Source organism: Wyeomyia smithii, chromosome 2 (genome assembly GCF_029784165.1).
Source record: "Wyeomyia smithii strain HCP4-BCI-WySm-NY-G18 chromosome 2, ASM2978416v1, whole genome shotgun sequence".
Lineage (NCBI taxonomy): Eukaryota > Metazoa > Arthropoda > Insecta > Diptera > Culicidae > Wyeomyia > Wyeomyia smithii.
In genome coordinates, this window is record NC_073695.1 from 71008820 (window position 1) to 71031157 (window position 22338).

The window sequence follows — 22338 nt, forward strand, 5'->3', positions numbered from 1 at the left end:
CAGTTAATGGTAATTGATTATATTTACTCAGCAGTGGAATAAAACGAAATGAATAAACAACACCCAGAACGGTCAGATTTCCCTGCCTAAAACTACACCACCGGTAATAGCATAAAAATTCTTTTTTGTGTATTGACTGTAAAAATATCCTTAAGAAACGGAAGCTGTAAGTTTCCATTGACTTAGGTAACGCCAAAAAAATCTACAAGTTTGCGTCTCGTTTTCGACTCTTACAACAAGCATTTCGAAACTATTTCAATGGTCAAATTACTCACACGTTTTGGCAGCTGAGTTAATCGGGTCGAGGTTAAAACAGACAACGTAGTATCAAACTCATTAGCATTTGTTTTCCACTGGCAATTATGTTTTAATAGCAAATTGCGCAAGACATATCGAAAACATAAACAGTTGCAATGTTTATTGATGAATGGTGTACGAGCAGAACGAGAAAGATACTAAAACAGCACTTCGAACGTAATAAATCACGTACGTTCTCAGCGGTAAACCCCTACAACAATGTCCTCTAACTTTTACGACCACCCGCTGTTGTTTTACGTCCGACAAGCCGATATTGATGCTCTCTGTTTCTATAGACACTAGGAATATGAATTGAAATACTTAAACTAAACGGGGTGTGCGCCACACAAAATTTGCAAACCATGCGTGCTTGCTTCCTGAGCTATTTCGGGAGGAGAATTTGTACATACCTAGAACTAAGCAGCCGCTCAGCTTCATCCGCCGTCATCTCATCGGGCAGTACTAAGCTATCATGTTCGTTGTCACTGGCATCCGCATATTGGACATCTTGCAGATCCAGCGGCGGTCCCTCCGGAATGGGTGGAGGACGCATCGATGCCAGCGAGGGCGGATCTGGCAGTGTTTTGTTGCTGTAATCATCTTCGTACTCCGTTAAGGTCGGTCGTGTCGGATCGAGAATCGTCTGCGGACTGTGGTATCCTTTTTCACCCTCACTGAGCTCGTCATAGTCTAGAATTTTAGCCTCGTCCTTTTCCACATCCATAAAGGCCAGCTCACTGCTGGTGGTGATGGTCGAGGAAGAATCTCCTGATGCAGTCGGAACAATGGATGCATACAGGGCCCGATCCGTCTCCATCGTTGGCACATCGTTGGCCACCAGGCCTCGATTGTTGTTAGTAGTATAATGAGATCGAAAATTGTTAATAGCATTCCTACTTTCTACACTTGTACCGTGGTCTAAGTCTAACGCTGATTGATTATTTGAGATAATACTGCTGCTATTGGCACTTCGATAGTCCTCCATTTCGCCATAGATCTCGTCGCACTCGGTACCGTCCGGCCGTAATCGATACCCGAGATCGACATAGTTGAGCTGTTCTTCCTCTGCGCCCATCAGCGGTTCCACGACATCACGCATCGACTGTGGCTGCGAAGCGCTGCCACCCCCATTAAGTGCCACACTGGTCGATCGCCGCGGAGGAGAAGCTGGCAGCTCCGGCGCAATCGAATCGAAATCGTAGGCCGGCTTGAGTTTGGCCTTGATCTCCGGTGATGGTTCGTTGAAACCACCCTCGTCCGTGGTGGTGCTGCTGCTGATGATGCTCGGTGGACGAGCACCGAGACCGGCAGCTGGCACCTCGAAGCAGATGCTGGATACTTTTTTCCGACGGGTGACATGCTGGCCCGTGTCAGTGTCTTCGGAACGGGAGGATTTTCCTGCAAGAAAAAATAACAGAAAAAACTCCGATCAGTGATGTATAGATTTATAATATTTACGATATTAAGTTGATTTCAATTACTAATTCATGTCAAAAGATTTGCTATATAGTAATAAAATATAAACCCGAACTGGTGTGAAAATAAAAACTTATGCAAATATATTTGTACTATTGGTACAGGATTACAGAACAATTTTGAACTAGTAAACCTAATGCTTGTGTTCCTCAATCTGCAGCTGCAGTTTTTTGTCTAGATACCCCAACAGGAAAGCTCGCTTCTGTTTTTCGCCGTATTTCTGCAGCTCGCGTCCCATCGATTTGTCGGCAATGTTCGCACAAAATCCCGTAATCAGATCCTCCAGGTACATATTATCACCGGGGGCTGCCAGTCCGACTAGCTCTTCTTGAATGGCCAGCACCAGTTCTTCAGCAAATTCTATGAACTCATCGGAGTCCTGATTCTCCCGTGACATCAGCTTCTGGTACGCTTCGTCGATTTCTTTATCGAATTCCGATAGTAGAAGTGGCCTTCCGCTACCCATTTCAAACCATTTCGGTTGTTCACCCTCGTCGGCAACCGAAACGGCTAGATACAAGCAAACGCCTCTTCCGTTTTCAAGGTGCCGGGAACACACGTAACTGGAAAAATCCTTTGCAGTACCGGTTGTCATTGCCGAAGCCGTTTCTTCGAATTCCTTCAACCAGGGTGGTTCATCCATGTTTGAGGGCGCGATTGTTTGTGGAAGCGGTTCCAGCGGTCCATCGGCAGGTTTTGTTAGAAACGGATCCAGCAGAACACCCGACTGAATGCAAGTCACCAATTTCACCAGGTACAGGTTACGTATCCGTTTAGCATCCGTTCCGCGGTAATCTTGCAGACAGAGTTTTTCAAACCAGGACTCAATAAGGGCCTGCTCACCCGGTCGGTTCTGGAACAGGTGCATATTATTGCGGGCAAAGTTGAGTATGAACAGAAAGTCTTCATCTAATTTCAAGTCGAGGGTAGACATTTTTTAATAAAAAAAGAATTTCAACATTGATTTCTTGGATGAATCAATGGTTACTATGATAAAGCCTCCAAATCATAAGAAACCCAAATTCCTCGTTTTTGAATTATTCCCAAAGCTTGAAAATGGCTTGGTGGGTAACTCCTAATACACGGTGTCAAAATTTCGATTATTATCGAATTTTCATGTACCTCTGATTTTTTCTCGCAAAAATGTTGCCAACTGGATGAGAATCAAGGATCGGGAAGTTAAAAAATATTTTATCGGCGATTATTTGAAAAACTTGGATTTTAATTTTTTTAGCGCAAATCTACAAAAAAAAATTCCCTAATCCCCTTCACTAATGTCAGTCATATTAACATGGTCAGCAACCAGTGCATTTGAGGGTAGTGCAGTGTCATTTAATTTCAAAAATTTAACTATTAAGTCAGTCAAACCACAGACAAACAGACGTACCACTCCATATAAAATTGTGAAAAAATGTGATTCTGATTATTTTGTGCGACACGTACTGGACATATTCCGCAAATGATAAACTTTCAGCCTTTCTGCTGTTTCTGGCAGCACGGCACGCGACTGTCTACTGAGTTCAAAGGTAAAAGGGCTGATGATGTGATCTAATTATTGTCAAATTACTTATTGATGACCCACCCTTTCTCCTTCGAACTTATAATTTGTTGAAATAGATTTACTCCAACACTTAAAAAATACACCTTGATTATTTCTGCTGGATTTGTTATTCATTCTAAACAAAAAATTTTTGGTAGCCAACAGCACAACTATACCGAACATTTAAAATTTAACATGAATGAATATAAATTAACACATATACATGCAAATAACATTGAAGTCTTTCAAATATATGATGCGAATTTGTTTTTGATTGTGGTATAATCGATTCGTACTCATATACTGCCTATTAATATTCAGATTCTTTAAGTCAACGTTAGTCAGTAGATTTCGTAGTAGAATAATGTATAATTAAAGTAGTAGAATAATGTATAATTAAATGTTGTTGTTCCTTATACATTAATTTGAATGATCTTATCAGTGAAATTGAAATTCTTTAACGCAGTTGATATTACTGATCGTTTCTGAGAGGCATCCAATGAATGGCCAAATACAAATCAATATGGGTTCTTGAAACCTGGATTATACCCAGTGGCCAGAATCCGACCTAACACCCAATTTTCAATCCAGATGACCGCCTGATAATCATAAAATCAAAAAATCCATCATAAAATTTCCGAACTGCCTAATCTGGGTTTTTCGATGGCGAAGATGGCGACAGTTCGCGATCAACAGCCTAAAGTGACAAACATCATCCAATACGATTTGGGGTAGCGGTATGATATCTGGAGGCCGGAAATCATCTCCAGATGCCATTTTAAATTACTAAACAGTAGCTTCCGGTTTCTGGAAACCAGTCTAAAAAAAATAACATTACGCAATGTGAGTTTTTTAGTACCCGGGATTTTGAATCGTTTGTTCAAAGTTTGAAATCCACCAAACGCTTCCGGTTTCTGGAAAACATCCTTCAATTGCTAAATATAATCCAATAAAGGTAATAATATTGAATAATTGGAGCATAGTATTTGAAATTTGACATAATATTTGTACTAAATGAATATTCTTTCTATCATAATGACTCCTAATTTCGAACTTTGATCAAAGCAGCTACTTTTAAACAGCCTTTGGGTTTTGTTTCTTTGTAAGTTTAAGAAACAACCTGTTGGTTTGACACTTGTTTTCTCTAAATATGTCGTGTAATCTTTGGGAGAATATACTTTCAATATTTTTACTATTTAACACATAATGGTTAAAATAAAAGTCCGATTACATTGGTCAACACAAGTGTGACCCCGAAGGTCAAACTAAGAAAAAAATAAAAATTAAAGCTTTTCCTGTGATTTTTTTCTTTCTAGAGCAACTATTGTGAGCTTTAGGGCAACATATTTTTCGATTTTGTTAACCAGTCTTTTAATTAAATGAAATGGGAACCAATAGAGCAACTGAACCTTCAATTTAAAACTAAGATTGTTGAAATCAGTCATGCCATCTTTGGCAAAACGAGTGAATTTAAAAATTTTTCTGGACACGTTTCTTCTCATAACCTACATGTCAATCATCGTAAAATTCGTTATTTACAGGTTTTGAAGGCAGTCCGTTCATTTGATACCTGTTTTGTTCAAATCGGTTGTGTAGTTTCTGAGATAATGGAGTTTCATAACTTTTACATTCTGATACATGACAGACAAAGTTACAGTCCAATTATAATAGAATTCAATAGGGTCTTATCAGGCAACTAGACCTTTCTATTGCAACTTATTTCGTGAAAATCGGTCCAGCCATCTCTAAGAAAAGTGAATGAGTTCAAGTAGTCTTAGAAACATGTTTCTTTTCATAGCCTGATTTCACCTTATTATACGTAACGAACAAAGTTAAAGTCCAATAACAATAAAATTCAATATGGTCTTATGGGGCAACAAGACCCTCCATATGACACTAATTTTGTGAAAATCGGTCCAGCCATCTCTAAGAGAAGTGAGTGAGTTTAAACAGTCTTTGAAACACGTTTCTTTGCATAACTTTTGAACTACATATCCGTTCCTTATAAAATTATTTTACAACTGGTTCAAAAAACAAGCCCGTTCTTTTGATACCAATTTTGTTCAAATCGGTTTTGTAGTTTCTGAGATAATGAAGTTTTGTGATTTTCACATTTTGATTCATAACCCCGAAACTAAAAATCCGATTACAATAAAATTCAATAGGGTCTTATGGGGTAACTAGACCTTTCATTTGCAATTAGTTTCATGAAAATCGGTCCAGCCATCTCTGAGAAAATCGAGTGAGATTGGGAGACCGTTACATACATACACACACACATACACACACACATACACACACACATACACACACACACATACACACACACATACAAAAAATGCTCAGCACGTCGAACTAAGTCGATTGATATACGAGATTCGACCCTTTGGAGCACTTTTATACCTTTGTTTTTTTCAGTGATTGCTATACCTTTCTAGGAGAAAGGCAAAACGATCGCCTTGAGTGAAAAACAATTTGGCGTACTTTTCAATCACTTGAAATAAATGTAAAACTGCTTATTTCATCATTTGCTAGGTAAGAAAAGTAATCATTGCTTCCAGAACGTTTTAAGGCCACAAACACCTTGAAAAAGGCCACTTGTAATTTGTACTTGGCAGGCGAGAGCAATTCACTTTGAGCTAGTGTATTTCGTGTTAGCTTTAGCTTCGGACCAGCGTACTTGGCTAGCACTCCTGGTAACAGCAATACGGGACCAAACTTGACTGCTCTGCAGCATGTCCGTGACCCACCTGTGTCCTCGCTGCTATCTCAATGACGTGTTTGTTGACAGTTGAACAGTTGACGGAAAACTAATGCTCTTCGTGCGCAATATAACTTTTTTTACCTTCTCCCAGAATATCGTGTGCGTGGCCCCGCCCACTTATCGCGTTAGTCCTCTCGGTAGATAATTGAGACAATCGCTCAGGTTAATTCCATCACATCATCATTCGTCCACCGACTTTCACGCGATTCGGGTGTATATTTACAAATCGGGTCCAGTTCACATTTATTTTTCGAGCTTATATCCGGCGTCACTAATTGCCCAGGGAAATATTTTTGCGAATATCCAAGCTGTTCTGCCTTCGAAGAAAACAGGAAAAAAGACATTATTCGATTGATTCCCAGCTGGGTCAAATCATAAGCAATCCAAGTTTCTCGTTTTTGAATCATTCCCAAAGCATGCAATCACCTAAAAATGGCTTGGTAAAACTAAAGCAAGCTGTTCCTTCGTTTGGTAGGAATCCTCATCAAGAAATCCTTCCAATAAAAGTCTCGAAGGATTTTCACGCGGACAGTAGTCAACGTTGTTTCACTTAGAGCAGCATTTCCGTTAACTTTTTTCAACTCTTGGTGCGCTTCAGCCGATGAGAAAAGCAACACTTTCTTCACAATGACGATTATTTCACACAAAATCAAAAATTTTCATACAGCCTAAAGTATATAACGCCACAATAAACTCACTAACGTATCACAGCTGTTACTTTAGCATATGTCTCAGTTTGGATGATCACGTTTTGAATATGTTTCAGCCGACCAGCACATACTGCTGGCGCCATCTATTGACAAACAGTGACTTAATATAAAAGAGATGACGGCTGCAAGAATTAGCTTACCTTTGCAATCGATACAAAACCGACGAATACTCAAACACATCGCTTATGGTCCTTCTGTATGGTCAGTTCCGTACACCTAACAAATCGTCGTCAAATTGTAATTTCTACAATTGTTACTATGCTTTGACACACCTATGAAATATCATGCTTCCAGCTTGAGATAACCTCGGGGATTTTTTTTTCAGGATTCTTCTTTGTTTTTAGACTATAGCGCCGAAAACTGGTGTTAAAACGGATTAATTTCACAATATGATTGTAGTCAGACTCACTGTTGTAGACAAATCATATTGGCATCGCTTCTGATTAATGCATTCACACTCATCTAAATATAATTACCAATGAACTTTTTAGTCAACTATTTGTTCGCTAGATGGGATTCTTATGTTTTAGATTTTTTCAAACTGCACAATCATAAGAATATAACAAAACAAATTTATTAGAATGATGCATAGAATTTTACTTTACTATGAAAAATAAACGATCGTAAGACTTTAGGGCGAACTTCAGCTTTTTTGAAAAAACAAATCACATAGAAAACGGTACTGCTTTTATAATTTTAAAAATTATTTCTTTACAATGTTTTTTTTTTGAAAATATGCCTCCTAGCTGGTCTCGAGGTACTATGTTTGAATCTTGGCTCAGGAGAAATGGTTCGTATCAATAGGATCATAGCACTAGTCCCGCAATTGTCTTGTATATTAATAGATGGCAGCAACGTCTGTGTCCAATAAACGAAAAGGTAAACTTTCGACAGTGAAATGTTCATCTCTAAGCTTTGCTTTATCTTATTTTGAAAACGCACTCTATTGAATAAATTTCAATACGCCCTTTTAAAAAATTACTGATGCTGAAAACAGAAAATTTAATGAAAAATAAAACCTTGAGCGATAAACTTCTATTCCAACAAAACTGACTTTTTTCCAACGTTTTGAACAGAAAATACCCCTCAATCATAGTGAAAACTTTTCACTTGACACTGAGTAGGCATACATTTATCGGTCCTATGTACCACAGAGAAAACGGAGGCGCGTAAAAATAAAATAAATCTTCACAACAAAGACCAGAACAAAAGCACTGCAATCAACTTTGAACTTTGAACCAACAGCGGTGACAATCGGCTTACTAACTACGACGCTTGCAAGGCGAGAACAGTATTATTAGAACAATATATAGACCAAGCCTCAAAACAGAGCAGCTGATATATCGATTCAAGACCGGAAAGTTTCTATACACAGTTCAGACAGCACAATGACTAAGCCAAAGTTTATAAACCGCAGAATAAAATTAGTTCGATATTGTTTGTTTGTCCCGCTTCTAATCTTATTTATGACTAGTAAGCAAATTTTGAGGAATCTCGTTCCATTCAGTGGATTCGAATGTCCGAACCCAAAACCTGGCGATGGCGGTCGATGATGTCAACAACGCATTGATCCGCCCGTCTAGACCTTTAACAGCTTGCAACGACAACGTCCGAGCGGTACACGCGTTGCGGCAGCAGTGACGGCTGCGGCGTCCGTCTGGGTTATTAATACAAACAAATTCGTCAACTGACAAACCGCATCACGACGACGCACAGGTTCGCGGCACACAGAAAAGTTTATTTTTCATCCGCAGTCGCGATCTGCTTCTCAAATTTTTATTTAGTTCATACATATATTTTTGTATTTTGTTTTGGCAGTCTCGGTCAACTCAGAATGACGGGATTTTACTTTCAGCATAGTGCAGCGTGACAAAACGCGGCCTTAGTCATTTTTTCACTTGTTACCCCACTCACTACTGCTAGCTCAAAAGGGGGGACTGATACAGTCGATCCGTGCAAAAACTGAGGGTCGATTTTTGCCGAGATAACACCAAGGTAATTCGAGAATCGTCAATACCATTGAATTACGTCCCTGGAAATGACCGAGTATTATTGAAAAGTTACCTCTATTTGAACGTTTCAGTGAATGGGAATAGGCGGCAATCAATACTCGCAACGTAATTCAATCTGTTGTTTGTATACTCAGGTGATATTCACCTTGAGATGCTTTTATCCAAGAACTTCGATTGGATATTCTACAGGTAATTCTTATTGATATTGTTGACCATAGTTGCAGAATTTTACTAGTCATTCTACATATTGAACAATCTGTGTACAATAAAATACTACAATGTTGTTTTGGCAGCACTTTTGAAGGCAACAGATAGAATCTGTTTCCACCTATTTTTCCTACTAAGTTTTTCAAGAAAAAATTGGAAAGATTAAAAAGATGACTCACTCTTTGTAAAACCGAAATTCCAGATGTAATCGTGAAAATTCATGGCGTGATTCTCTTATTGTCAGGGTCCTTTCTTATGTCGTTATTATACGGTATGCTTCGTCAATTGAAAATAAAGCAAGATAGCTTGTGAAACTGTTTTTTGTTTTATTCAGTACTCATCTATTTTAAAGAAATAAATTGAAACGAACAAATCTGACGCGATCATTCCAACTAAATAAATACAATGATGTTATTTGTGTATATGTGTGAAATTCACGTATGCGAATATTCTTTTGAATAACCTGGAACTCTTACTTAGCAAAAACATGTCGTATAAAAAAGCATAGCCTCGGTGCTACCATCAGATTTGGAACTCGACCTTCTGTTTATTATACAGAGACTTCGCAACCAACTATTTAGCGTACAGGACAATTGCGGGTCTAGTGCCTACGATCCTACTAACAGTCTCTCCCGGGTCAAGGCACGAACCGCCATTGGTAAGCATCGTGCCTCAACACCAGCTGAGAGGGCATGTCATATATATCGACCACTATGTTTGCGCTAATAGATGCACTACAATGAAATAACTACTAATGTTCTAATTTTTTATATTTTATTATCTGTTTCTTTCAAAACAAAACGCACCGAATTCGTCGCAGAAATCGTCGCCATACAGTTTGTATGGCGTGTCGATGATTTCTGCGACGAATTCGGCGCGTTTTGTTTTAAAAGAAACACATAATCTTGGATAATAATTCAATTTTAGTGAACTATGGGCTTCAATTTACTTCAATTGTAAGTAAAATATCGTTCACTCAGTTTTATATATACAATTAGCGAGCGGCAACAGAATTTGAAGAACATTCGAGCCTCTGTATAAATTATTTACCCAGTGTAAAAACAATATTTATTTCTTATGTCATAGTATCACATCAAATTGTAAGGTGTGCCAGTCGATTGAAAAGACGAGCAAAAAATCTCGCCTAGCAACGAAGTAACGATTTGTTTACAGTTTAAAGTCACGGTTCAACAAAATTCAGAAAACTATTACGACAACTGGTATCATGGGTGGAAACATTTCGAATGTTGTTTGTTGAGACGGATGAAACAGATTTCCCAACACAAAGTAGGGAAACTGCTTTTGTTCAAAAACGGGAGCAGGTTATACATATTTATATTGAGTCGAAGCAGAAGGGAGCTATATTTACACTAGAAAGGTTTGCATCACAACTGAAATGCTAATTCCATTATTCAAGTATGGTAATTAAATGATGTGCTGAAGCAGAAGTTAATATTTGATTGTGATGAAAAAATCTAAACACGAAATGACGACTCAAGTGAAACCATTAAGCGAATCATCTTTCAAGAGGCTCTTTCGGTCCAAACCAACGCAATTAATACTATGAACTTGAACATATTTTTATACTTTCACATTTTTACTTGACGAGTTAACCGTTTTTCCCCAAACACACAAGAAAATCATTTTACGCTTTTTCTATTTTCGCCTCATAAAAAAACTTTTTTTATTTCCTCAAAGAGCACCACAAGACGAAAATTCAGCATGTTCTCGCAACGGATCCTCTCGGTTCTGTACACACTTTGGCTTTCACTTGTCAGCATAACACGCATCGCTTATTTTCTTCTTACAGTGACTTTTCCCGATCTTCCTCGTCGTAAAGTAAATACTGTTGTGGTTTATGTCGTTGTGGATGCAAGGGAAAGCCATTTCACACAGACTTCTTTCATGCAAGGAGAGACTATCAAACTATCATCACATAAACACCCGCTTTATTTCTTCGAAGAACAAACACAGCTTCTTGTTCACCGCTGGAACGAAACAGTAACCCTTACCGATTGGGACTACACTTGCATTAAACATCAATCTGATTTCAATTGTAAATCTGTCTCCTCTCCACGTCGCAGTACATACAACCAAAGAGAGGAATGTCAATCAATTTCACCGCGCCACTCGCCACCCACGCCGAACATCCCGACGATCGTCGTCTCTGATCTGAACCGACAGCGATCACACCGCAGAGCAGAGGTTCCGGTAGCGCACAAACGGTAACCGGAAAACGTTCACCGATAGGCACACCACAAAATACACGTCCAACCGTGACCAGAGCTCAAACGCAAAAACTTCCCAATACACATGGCTCCGAGCGTCCTGCTCGGCATGAATTCTCAACGTACAAGATTTTCGACGCCTTGCAGTTCATCAAACAGCCGGGAACTCACAACAGTCGGCTTTTCGCATGCATACAAAACGAACGATCGCGTTTGCGATCTCGGCGTTTGTTTTTATTCCAAGCCTGTGTATTGGTGCGTTCTCGTCCCCAGTCTAGCCTAGCCGCCCTGCACCCGGCACCGGTCCCATCCTCAACAAACCAACAACCAACCGAACAGTTTACTTAACCGAGAGTGGCAGAAGGGAGTCTCCGTGTCCATTCGATGGAAATAACTTGGGTATAAGCCAAGGGGGAAACAATACTAATAAATTCATTCACGTACGTGTCCCGAACGAGACTGGATTTTCAACCCACGTCAGAAAGAGACGACGATGGCGGGCCACCATTCGCATGTGTTCTGCGTCGCCACTAACTAAAATGTTGCACGCATGCATGAAAAATTTGCCCCAATCTATAATCTTAATGATTTATTCTTGGATTCGTGTGAGACGCGCATAATTTGTCCGACGAGGCTTGCGCCGCAAAGATGCCTGGGACCCGAAGCGATCTGGCTAGTAGCCGGTTGTAATGTCACTAAATGGGATCGGTGACCCCATTGCAACCCTGCCTGCAACAGTATTCCAACTTTAAGCTGGTAGGTACATTTTGAAACGTTACGATAAACAAAAAGCAACGTCGTTGGAGTAATGCTGAAACAAAAACAAAGTTGTTTTGATTTAACATTTATTGAAGCACGCATACTATCAAAATTTTTGCGCTAGGTTCTCGCATGTTATACAATGATTGTAGAATGAACTCAGTTAATGTGAGCCAACAAAAATTGCGCATGCGTATGAGTTTTGAAAAAAAAAAAATCTTCCATCTCAAATTGTTTTATTTCTTGACAATAAGCGGCAGGTAGAAACTACTCAAGTAAACCACCCAATGAATTAAAATAGGAAACTCGAAACGGGACAGATCTCTATCACCCTCCATCCAAAAGCGCTGTCGCGAGAATAGTTTATTTAGCAAATGATCGACGATGCAGTGAAGCAAAACGACTCATTCGTTTTATAAGAAGGAACTCATTCGGAAACGCCAAAATGAATAAAAACGGAAAGCACTGAGAGCATAATTATTGCACATAGCTAGACAAAGTATTGCGTGTTGAGAAGCAGACAATGCAAGCAAATAAATTGGTAAATCTTTGGATTTTTTTTTTCAATTTCGTGTGCTTTTAATTACATTTATTCCAAAAATAGCACTACTTTAGACTAACACATTTTGATGCAATGTGTGATAAATGCATTACAGGAACTAGTTATTTCATACAGCTTCAAAATAAATGATGAGTTAATCTGTCCAGGAATTATCAATAGCCAACAACATCTTAAACAGTTACAGCAAACAACCAAAAAGACAGCTGAGGATCTTCAGTTTTGTTTTGATCATAAGATGAATCTCTCTGGCGTATAAATATTTTGTAGATTTCCAGCAGTGAAATAACGCATCAGGTTGATCCACCGAAACAATTTATGCAAGAACTTGCTGGGGAAAATCGAGAAATCTATCGAAACTAACAATCTTTCGTGATACAAAAGGAGCATTTAATAATGCATCTCATCATTGCCGTGATAAAGTACGGTATTGGCGGGTACACAATATGCAGTACATCCAGCACATGATAAAAAAAACTGAAGGAACAAGGCGCTGCCAGTATTCGAAAATGTTCAATAATCTTTTACAAGAAAATATTTTATGGTCGCTTACATGCTGCTGAGGGCTAATTGATTGAACCGGAAAACTGTTGCTCTTCAGATCTTCACTTACAGCAAATTCTTTGTTAATCTTTCTGTTATATTTTCTCTCTTCTTATAAAATTTCTACGATTTCTATCTTACCTCTAACAAACAATCTTCTACTGTGTTTCTTTCTGTCCACTTCTACCCCCCTCTTCACCTTTGGGTTCGAATAGCGTCGAACAGCAATTTTCGGCTGTAAGGCGTCGTTCCGGCTCTGTAACTACTAATACTGAAAAGTATTTAAATATTTCCAACAACTTCTACAGCTTGCCAAATACAAGAAGTCACCATCTTAGAGTTCGGATCGACTTTTGCAGATTTTCTGAAGTCGGAAGTTGTTATATTGAATTTCAAAACGTCGTTGGACACTGACTTCCGTCTCCCATACGTGATTTTGATTCCGCAAATACGAAATCTGGAGACAGAATGTCATCCCGCTACCAAAAAATACCCATAATGCAGGGTATATGACCCTGCAGTATTTGGGCAGTGCGTACCATCAGTATTTCATGTACGGACAGGCTTAAAAAGCATCCCATTGTGGTCGGTAGTAACCTGCCTCCTCGTGATACCAGCCGGGTTACGAGTAACCGAGCAAAGATTATGGTAACCAATCAGTGGTGGAGCTTCGGTCGTATGCTGATAGGGAGGAGGGAGGGGGCTGACCGCCTCGGAGGGAATCCCAACCTTTCTGAGCGTCTGTTACTCAGGTTAGGGGCGTCTCAGAACAGCGTCTGACCCGGAGCGGACGACTGAATTAGGAAACGTGTTATCTCGCTATATCTATAGCTAAAATGGCAGCTTCTTCGCAAGACTCGTATCGTTATACTACGAAAAATTAGGAAAATACAACTCGGAACATTCGGCACGAACCCGGGCAACGAAAAACGGACCATGAATGGAAACTCGGTACCTGGAACTGCAAATCGATAAATTTTGCTTCTTGAGCATATGGATTCCGCAATTTCGGCATCGTGGCTCTGCAGGATCGGTCGCACAGGTTTCTTACCTTTGAATTCAGGATCGCGTGATCAACTGGAAGGCGATCATGGAGAGGATGTGTTTGTTGAGGATCAAACATCGTTTCTTCAACTACAGCATCATCAACATTCACTATCCGGACAAAGGTAGATCTGACGACGAGACGAAAACGTTCTGCGCGCAGCTGGAGGCAACATACGACATCGATCGTTTACGGGGATATGAACGCGCAGGGGAGGTGATGAACCTACACACCGTCACGAACGAAAACGGCAGCTTCCGGAGTCCTGGTGACAACTAACGTGGCATAACGTTGATCAACGCCGCCTACAAAGTCCTCTTCCAAATGATGCTCCGCCGTCTTCGTTACACATGTTGAAATCTTCACTCTTCAGCAGATCTTTCGGAAATACCAGAAACAACAACAATGCCAATACAATGTGCTCACACACAAAGTCATCGTGGACTTCAAGGCAGCGTATGATACAGTCGATCGAAACCAGCTATGGCAAATAATGCACGGCCACGATTTCCCAGATAAACTAACGCGACTTATCAAAACTACCTTGGATCGAGTGATGTGTTATGTGTGCGTATCGGAGAATCCAGCGCGTTTTTCAACATTGCTCTTGAGGGTGTAATCCGACGAGCGGGCATTGAAACGCAAGGCCCGATTTTCAGAAGCTGGTTAACTCATAGGAGCAAAATCATCTCAAAACCCTGGAAATACGCAAAAATTTAATCGACCATTTTTCATTTGAATGAAATTTTGCACACGTATTTGGCTTAGCAAACTGAGAATTTTTCACAGATGGAGATTTTTTAGATCCATGAGTTATTTTCTAAATGGTCGTATTGGTTGTATAGAAAAACTGTCTGAGAAAGAGTTGTAGGGTATTAATAGTTTCTCATAAAAAGTATACCCCGTGCAAAAAAAAAACTAAAAAAAAAATTAAAATAAACAATAATCGTTGTTCGTTGTTTCAAAAATGCAGGTGTTCTACCATATATTTTGATTTAAAGAAGTGTTACGCCGAGCAAAAGATTTACAAAGCACACAGAAAAAATTTTTGAATTTTAATTTGTGTTTTCATCCAAAAATGCCGCAGTACCAGTGCTTCGCGAACCACAAAATCTAACAACCCCTGGTCCAGGACGTTTCAGTGATCTTATTAGGCGCGATAAACACGAACCTTAATGAGTAGAAAAAGACTAACAATTATAATGAAACTAACCGGAAGGGCAAGTATTATAAAACTAACTGGAAGATTTATAGAACCTAGAAAAAATAACCTTAGAACATTCACAGAGCAGCGTAACATCTCGAGAAGCTAGGTAAGCTCGATGGTGATAACTCCCGCTTATGTAGTCTTGAAAGCAAAATCCCGGAAAACTACTCTGAATGCCACGTTTGTCTATTCTTGGAATGCGATATGTAGATCCTTTCGACGTTCAGAACGAAAATCCCAGTCAATAAACTACGTAACTATCCTGGCTAATTGCACATTTATGCCAAATAGCCTTCTTACACTCATGTTAAAGCACATCATCATAGATCAATAAATGGTCGCAATTTTTATTAGTACCCCGAGGGAATCCGCAACCGTCAGGGTCAATGTCGACATAAGCTAGGTTATGCAATAAGCTATCGCGTGCTGTTTTAGCAGCGTTTTTTTTTTTTTCAACCATAACGTAGGGTAGAGCGGGGCTAGTTGGTTACGGGGCAAGTTGGTCAATGAGAATATCTTCGAATCTACGTATCTAAAAAATCTATACTTCTTGTCAGGTATGAAAGAGTAACACGATTTTTTTCATGCAATTTTGAGTTACTTCTCTCATGGTTTGGGATTTCGGAAAGCGAACGTATAAACAAAAAACCGGATGCGCTTTGACCTCCGCTGAGATGCTACAGGCTGCCGCTAATGCAGTGAGAAATAAAAACTGAATTGTCCTTCCGAAATATGAACGGTCAATTTACCCCACACCCTGACCAACTTACCCCAGCTGAGGGGCTAGTTGGCCAATTTGACATCCACTCAAAAAACATAGAATATCCGCAAAATCATAAACTATTCTGTACAGTTTATATTTTTTCTAGATGCTATAGACTTAACACAACATTTACATGTAATGAGTTTTTGCCATAATGTTTCCTACAAAAAGTTACAGAGCACTTTGACCAAAAATGACCAACTAGCCCCGCTCTACCCTAGTAACATTTACCCTTTTGGGTGGAATCCCAAGCTTATGCCGAAAGTCACGTACACTTTCGCAGGTTTCAATTGCAACACTGAAAATGCAATTACAATGTTAGTGAGAGATGACATCAGAGAACGTGACAGGTATTATTTTTTTATATCATCAACACTGTAAGATGACTGTTCTGTAAAGCAGTAGTTGTTCTGTGAGTTCTTTATTTGATTCAAACGTAGATATTTAGACCAAAATATTCATTCATAATTCTAATAATAATCTTTAGAAATTATTCCGCGAGAGTAAAATTTCATTCAACAAGAAGCTTAGCTCGACTGATGTGCTAGCGCATCACGCTGACTGATTGTACGATTTGCATCACGCAAACAGTAAATATAGTTTACAGTGAAAAAAAAACACGCTAAAGCGTGGCGTGAAATCTGTGAATAATGATGACCATCGTTGTTCGAACGCTTCAAACCGATCTGTTAGGGACCATACTTAAATGACGTAGCATTCTTGGGGGGAGGTGGGATATAATCGTTTTGTGATGAGCTGTGACAAGGGGGGGGGGGGGGAGGGGTTGGATTAAAATCGACGTAGCATTTTTTTTGAAAGACCATTTTTTTACAGAAAAAATGTATACTATACTTATTGGGTTGAGTCATAAGTAATTTCGGTTTTGAACAATAGATTCCAACACTTGTATTTTCAGCCAATTGTCTTCACTCCAACCATCTAACCTAAATACCATTCGATAGTAGACACTTCAATTGTCTTTACCAAAATACGAATAACTGAATCGATTCAGTAGTGATCATACAACAGTGGATAAAAGATGGAACAGAAAAATGAAAAATTGTTCTATTACTGGAAAGGGAAGAACGCAATACAGGCACATCAAATAATTGTGCGAATAGTGCGGTGCAGACTGCTTAACAGAACGCCAATGCCAGAATTGATTTGCCAATTTTCGTTCCGGTAATTTTAATGTAAAAGATGCGCCACGTTCAGGAAGACCCTCCAGGTTGTAGCTGAAGACGACAAAATAAACGCAATAATCGAGCCAAACCGCCATTACACGACGCGAGAGATGGCAAAAGGTCATCGACAAAATAGGACAACACATAACTGAATGAAATTATTTCCGTCTATAAACATATTGCCTTTGAATATCAAAGAAAAACCGAAATGACTTATGACTTAACCCAACACACTAAAACATTGCACAAAGTTTTGCAGCGAGAGCCGTCAAAATCTTTTTATCTGTGGCATTATGAAATCTTCTGAAAGCATTGCCACATAGACAATCGCTTGGATTTCCAAACACACAATCTTTTTTGAAAACAAAATCGTTGTTTCTTTGTGGCGAAGTTAACATCATATGAAATGCTGTCACAAGTGTATGAGTGATAAATTAATTGAATTGTACATGGTAATTGTTTTCAAGTAATTTTTTTGTATATATGTTACCACTTGTATTTTTGTACGTTTTTCTCAATACCGGAGGGGGGGGTGAGGTTAATCAAATGCTACGTTTTTTAGGGGAGGGGTTAAAGTTTTGTGACCAAATGCTACGAGGGGAGAGGGGGGTTTGAAAATCATGAAAAAAATGCTACGTCATTTAAGTATGTTCCCTTATGAGCGTCTATCAGTACTAATAAACGAGTGAAAGTACGAGCAAGTCGGGATAGACTGTGAACTCGTACGCTAATCCGTCTCATCGGATCTGGAGTGAAGTTGTCGATTGGCTGTTCTTTTCTTTCATCACAGCCATGTAGGGTTTAAATCAACCCAGTTTCGTACCGATCCACAGGCGAACGCATTAATACCGTCGTCGCACGATGGCGGCAGTGAAATGCAAGCAACGCGATGCGGTGCATCCATCTATCTATGTAGCCATAAATATGGAATGAGGGACGTGACTTATGTTCGCCTTGTTTGCACGAAAGTGAATCTTTGAATTTTTCCTGCACAAGCGGATGGCGAAGAAGAGTAACATGTATGGTGGTTGGTTTACGCTCGTTTAATGACCCCCCTAGAACTGTCGAAGGCGGAATTCAGTACCTATTCAAAGTTGCGAAGGTATTGCATAAGATTTAACACAGCATCACAACCAGCAGGATTCTCTTATTTCCTTTTAATCTCTAGTACTAGTTTTACTTCCTAAATACACACGAAACGTGCCAAAGTTTAACAGCCAAACTAGCTAATCCCGACCCCGAGCCCTAGATAGCACACGTACCATCCGCATGCCAAAATCAACAGCCTTTCCACCAAATGCAAATTGGTACGTTTCTCTGTATTCGGAACTCCAAACATTTTCGATTTCCGCATAGGCTACAGAACTACATATTTATGGCTATACTCTTAGGCACTTTGCGGTGTCCGGTTTCCATCTATTTTCGAAATGACAGAATAAGTGGAAAGTGGAATACACTTGGAGGATGGCTTTTAAATCTCAGAAGTATTAGCCACTTTCCTATGTTATCCCTTCCATTCTGTTGAATAATAATATCAATTTTAATACGAGAAAAGTTGGAAAGTAGAGAGAATCTACACGAATGGAAAAGTATACAGTAGCCACAATCATATAAGCTTCAAGTTATAAGCAATCAATAAGGGACATAAATAAAACTAATTGTATTTTGGCTGCAAGTTATAGCATGAGTTGTTGCGCATAAATTGTGATTTATGTCGTCGGACTAAGGTTCAGCTACACTTTATCGATCTAGTTATTGAAAGTTACACCAATAGAAAGAACAACATGACACATTTAGCTCACTATAAAGAAATCCAGATTCGTTATTGTAAAATAAACAACTGATTGAAATATTAATACCAGCTTGCTTCAAAAATCTTCAAAAATTAGTTCCTCGTTCACTTTAAACTATAAGCGTCCTAAACTGAAGTAAGGAGCACGAAAAATAAAATAAGATGCTTAAACACGTATGGAAAGTTCCCAATTGCAACGAACAAAAAGCTTGCTTTATATCGTTTCCAAAGGTTGTAGCCAATAGTTAATACAATTCTGAATGTAGAAAATTAAATTTTATTTCGTATGCTAAACAAACTAATACAGACTGTTTGTCTTCTGAATGGCAGATTTTTGTGATCTAACAAAACACAATCAAGAATACCTTGGCGGAATAACAGGTTAAACAATTGTAAAATGTACTTCGGCATTCGATATAACTCCTAAAACGATGACTTCATAGAACCTAACAGACTGACTGGAGAAATTCTCTCCTCCATCGAATATTTCATCTGAATGTGCCGAAACCATAATAGAACCTCGGGTGGGGCCAAGCAAACACTACCCAGAACAGAACGATTCATTCTGAAGGGGAGAGAGAAAACGAGTTATAAATATCGCAAAACCGTGCACCAGAAATGATTGGTAAGTGCAACCATGTGTTATGCATACCGGCATGATATGAAAACATCTCAGCGCAGAGTGCGAAAACCGCTCACTCTGCAGATATGCAACGTACCTATCAACCTAGAGAAGCGCATTGAGAGTGGAAGCTGGCAACTGAAGTAGTCTGCGCCAGACTGGTTCTATTATTGCAATTTCAAACATAAATCCTTTTCTCCCTCGTGGATGCACCTCCGAGGGGTTTGAACAATAGAAAAATGAAGAACGAGACTAATTTATAACGTCGATGGGTTTTCACTTCTCAATACAACCAAACAACAACCCATACCCACATTAAAGATTGAAATCTTTAATACACGAAATCTTAAGTACCCAATTAAAAATCACTGTTTATTCTTAAAAGTACCTACTTCTTGTTCATTAAACGAAAAAAGGATGACTACATGTAATACATAATAAGACCTGTCAAAATGAATGCTTAAAAATAGACATACATTCAATAAATACTATATTGGGAAATTGATGGTTTGAGAATATGTAACAAAAAAATGATCATTTGTTTTGTCAGCATTCAGACCACCTTCGACAGTTATAAAAGCAAAGCAAAGCCTTGGTGCTACATTCCGTATCGGAATTCGACCTTCTGTTTTTCTATACACAGACTTCGCAGCCGACTGTTTAGTGTACAGGACAATTGCGGGGCTAGCGCTACGATCCCACTGACACTAGCAGTCTCTCCCGAGCCGGGACTCGAACATACGACGACTGGCTTGTTAGGCCAGCATCGTACCTCGAGACCAGCTAGGAGATCCTCGACAGTAATATGATGAATAAAAAGGTGACTGAACCAAATTCGAATCCGATTCAAAGGGTTATGATTGACAAATGTTTGAAACGCTTATAAATAAAGCTATCAAAGCAAGTAAGATCCAAAAAACGAATGGTAGAAATTCACAATGTCAAATTATAAACAAATAACGAGAGTAAAATTAATAGAAAAAGAGTAAACTTATTTATGAAAGGGCATAATTTACAGCTTGAATAAAAAAAGAGAATTTTCCGAAGAGAATGACAGATTTTTAAAAATGATGAAGAGGTTGTATATGAGACACGACCGATTGATTAATGGAAGAGGTTGTGTATGAGACACGACCGCAAGGTTAATGTATAATTACGACAGCCTGTCTCATGTCTATTTCAATAGGTTAGAATTCACTGGGTTGGTATTAATCAATTTTATGGTTTGAAGTGGTGATAATTCTTTTTCAGCTTACTCTAATGCAAATGTTATGATAGACTAACTTGTATCAATGTGATTATGTCAGTAACATTCAGTCAACACTAATAAAATAATTCTCTGAACATAATATGGCAGCTCCAAAGTAATTTAAAACGGTTATTGTAATCGATTAACGGAATCTAAATATTATCCCGGCTCCGGAAATACTTATATTAGGTGGTATTCGGTCATTTTATGCTGTAGGCTAGATACCGAAACTGTGCAAGCATGGATTTCAAAATTGCGTAGCAGTGCGGCTGGGAAAATTTAGTGGTGAGCCGTTCGTCAGACATTCAATCAGTTTGAGGTGAATAACTTTCCTACAAATATCATGTATCGATATATTTTCAGGAGCCAACTGGTCATTTCTAGAGAATAAAGCATAATTGCTTCGTCTAATACCTGCTTAAGTTTTGAAAAATTGGATTTTCCCAAATAAAACCGTTTGGGACTTTAAAAATCGGTCGCAAAAATATAGTTCCACCGATCGATCTGAAAAGTTACACAGTTGTTATAGGACCCATGAGGAACACGAAAAGTGCATGGTAGCTAACCTTTATTTTTTGTCCCGCCCTAATATCCATATTGAATGGTATTCGGACAATTTAGGCTGTTTCTCAGAAACGGTGAGTTATCTAGGAATTCATAATGGTATCTTGTGTCGATTTCCGGTTTCTGAATATCATCCTGGTTCTGAAAGTACCAAGAATGGAAGGTATTTGGCCTGTTTTCAGCTCCGATTCGGTTTGCCACAAGAGCAATAGAGCAATTCTATAAAATTGATTGATTTTTTTTTTTTAAATTTGATAATTATTTATATATCTTTTTTTACTTTTCTTATTTGTCATTTTGTATTTGGGTGAAACTTGGAACAACTATTTCTAAGGTATTGATGAATACAAATATTTTAAGAACCTAACTAATAGAAATAAACCATTTTCCATCATCAGACTGTTAAAAGCAGCAGAGGTTGAAAGGGGGGGCTCCAAATTTTTTACTCCATAATCTTTCGGCAGAGCCACTCCACTCCAGGAGTTGATTTTCATTCATTTTGAGTCCATCTGATGAGTTGTTTCCGAAATGACCATTCCGGAGCAGATTCCAATGGGGCTCTATATGGCCATCAACATAATTGGATAGAAACCCTAGCAATATGTATGTATGTCAAAATTCATTATATAACTTCAGGAGACGATTTACATTCCTTTTAAGGGGTAATATCCACCAAACGCCCTTTTAAAGGACATTTGACATGTAAGGTACATAAATAACATACCATTGGATTAGGCAACTCTTGGAGAATAGAAAAAATAAATTTATTACTATTTTTTTACAAAATGGCGACTGTGCAGCGATTGGCGTGAACCGC

At 38.8% G+C, this 22338-nt stretch overlaps 2 protein-coding genes across 11 annotated transcripts in view; both read right to left on the bottom strand.

Moving 5' to 3' along the window:
• Positions 1-22338, bottom strand: part of LOC129725803 (neurabin-1) — a 131033-nt gene that overhangs the window by 13378 nt on the left and 95317 nt on the right. For 8 of the 10 annotated variants that reach the window (XM_055682031.1, XM_055682030.1, XM_055682034.1 and 5 more), the window contains one exon: positions 708-1695. In XM_055682031.1, the coding sequence (XP_055538006.1) occupies positions 708-1695 (988 nt within the window). Of the gene's footprint in view, positions 1-707; positions 1696-6927; positions 7312-11018; positions 11299-22338 lie in introns of those variants that run through there. The other 2 variants (XM_055682039.1, XM_055682038.1) reach the window with 2 other exon arrangements.
• LOC129725808 (uncharacterized) lies at positions 1747-2882 on the bottom strand. The gene has a single exon (XM_055682046.1). The coding sequence runs from the start codon at positions 2705-2707 to the stop codon at positions 1907-1909; it is 801 nt and encodes a 266-aa protein (XP_055538021.1). The 5' UTR covers positions 2708-2882; the 3' UTR covers positions 1747-1906.

Bases quoted from the DNA above. Each gene is read 5' to 3' on its own strand.
- LOC129725808 (XM_055682046.1), bottom strand. From the start codon at position 2,707: ATGTCTACCCTCGACTTGAAATTAGATGAAGACTTTCTGTTCATACTC.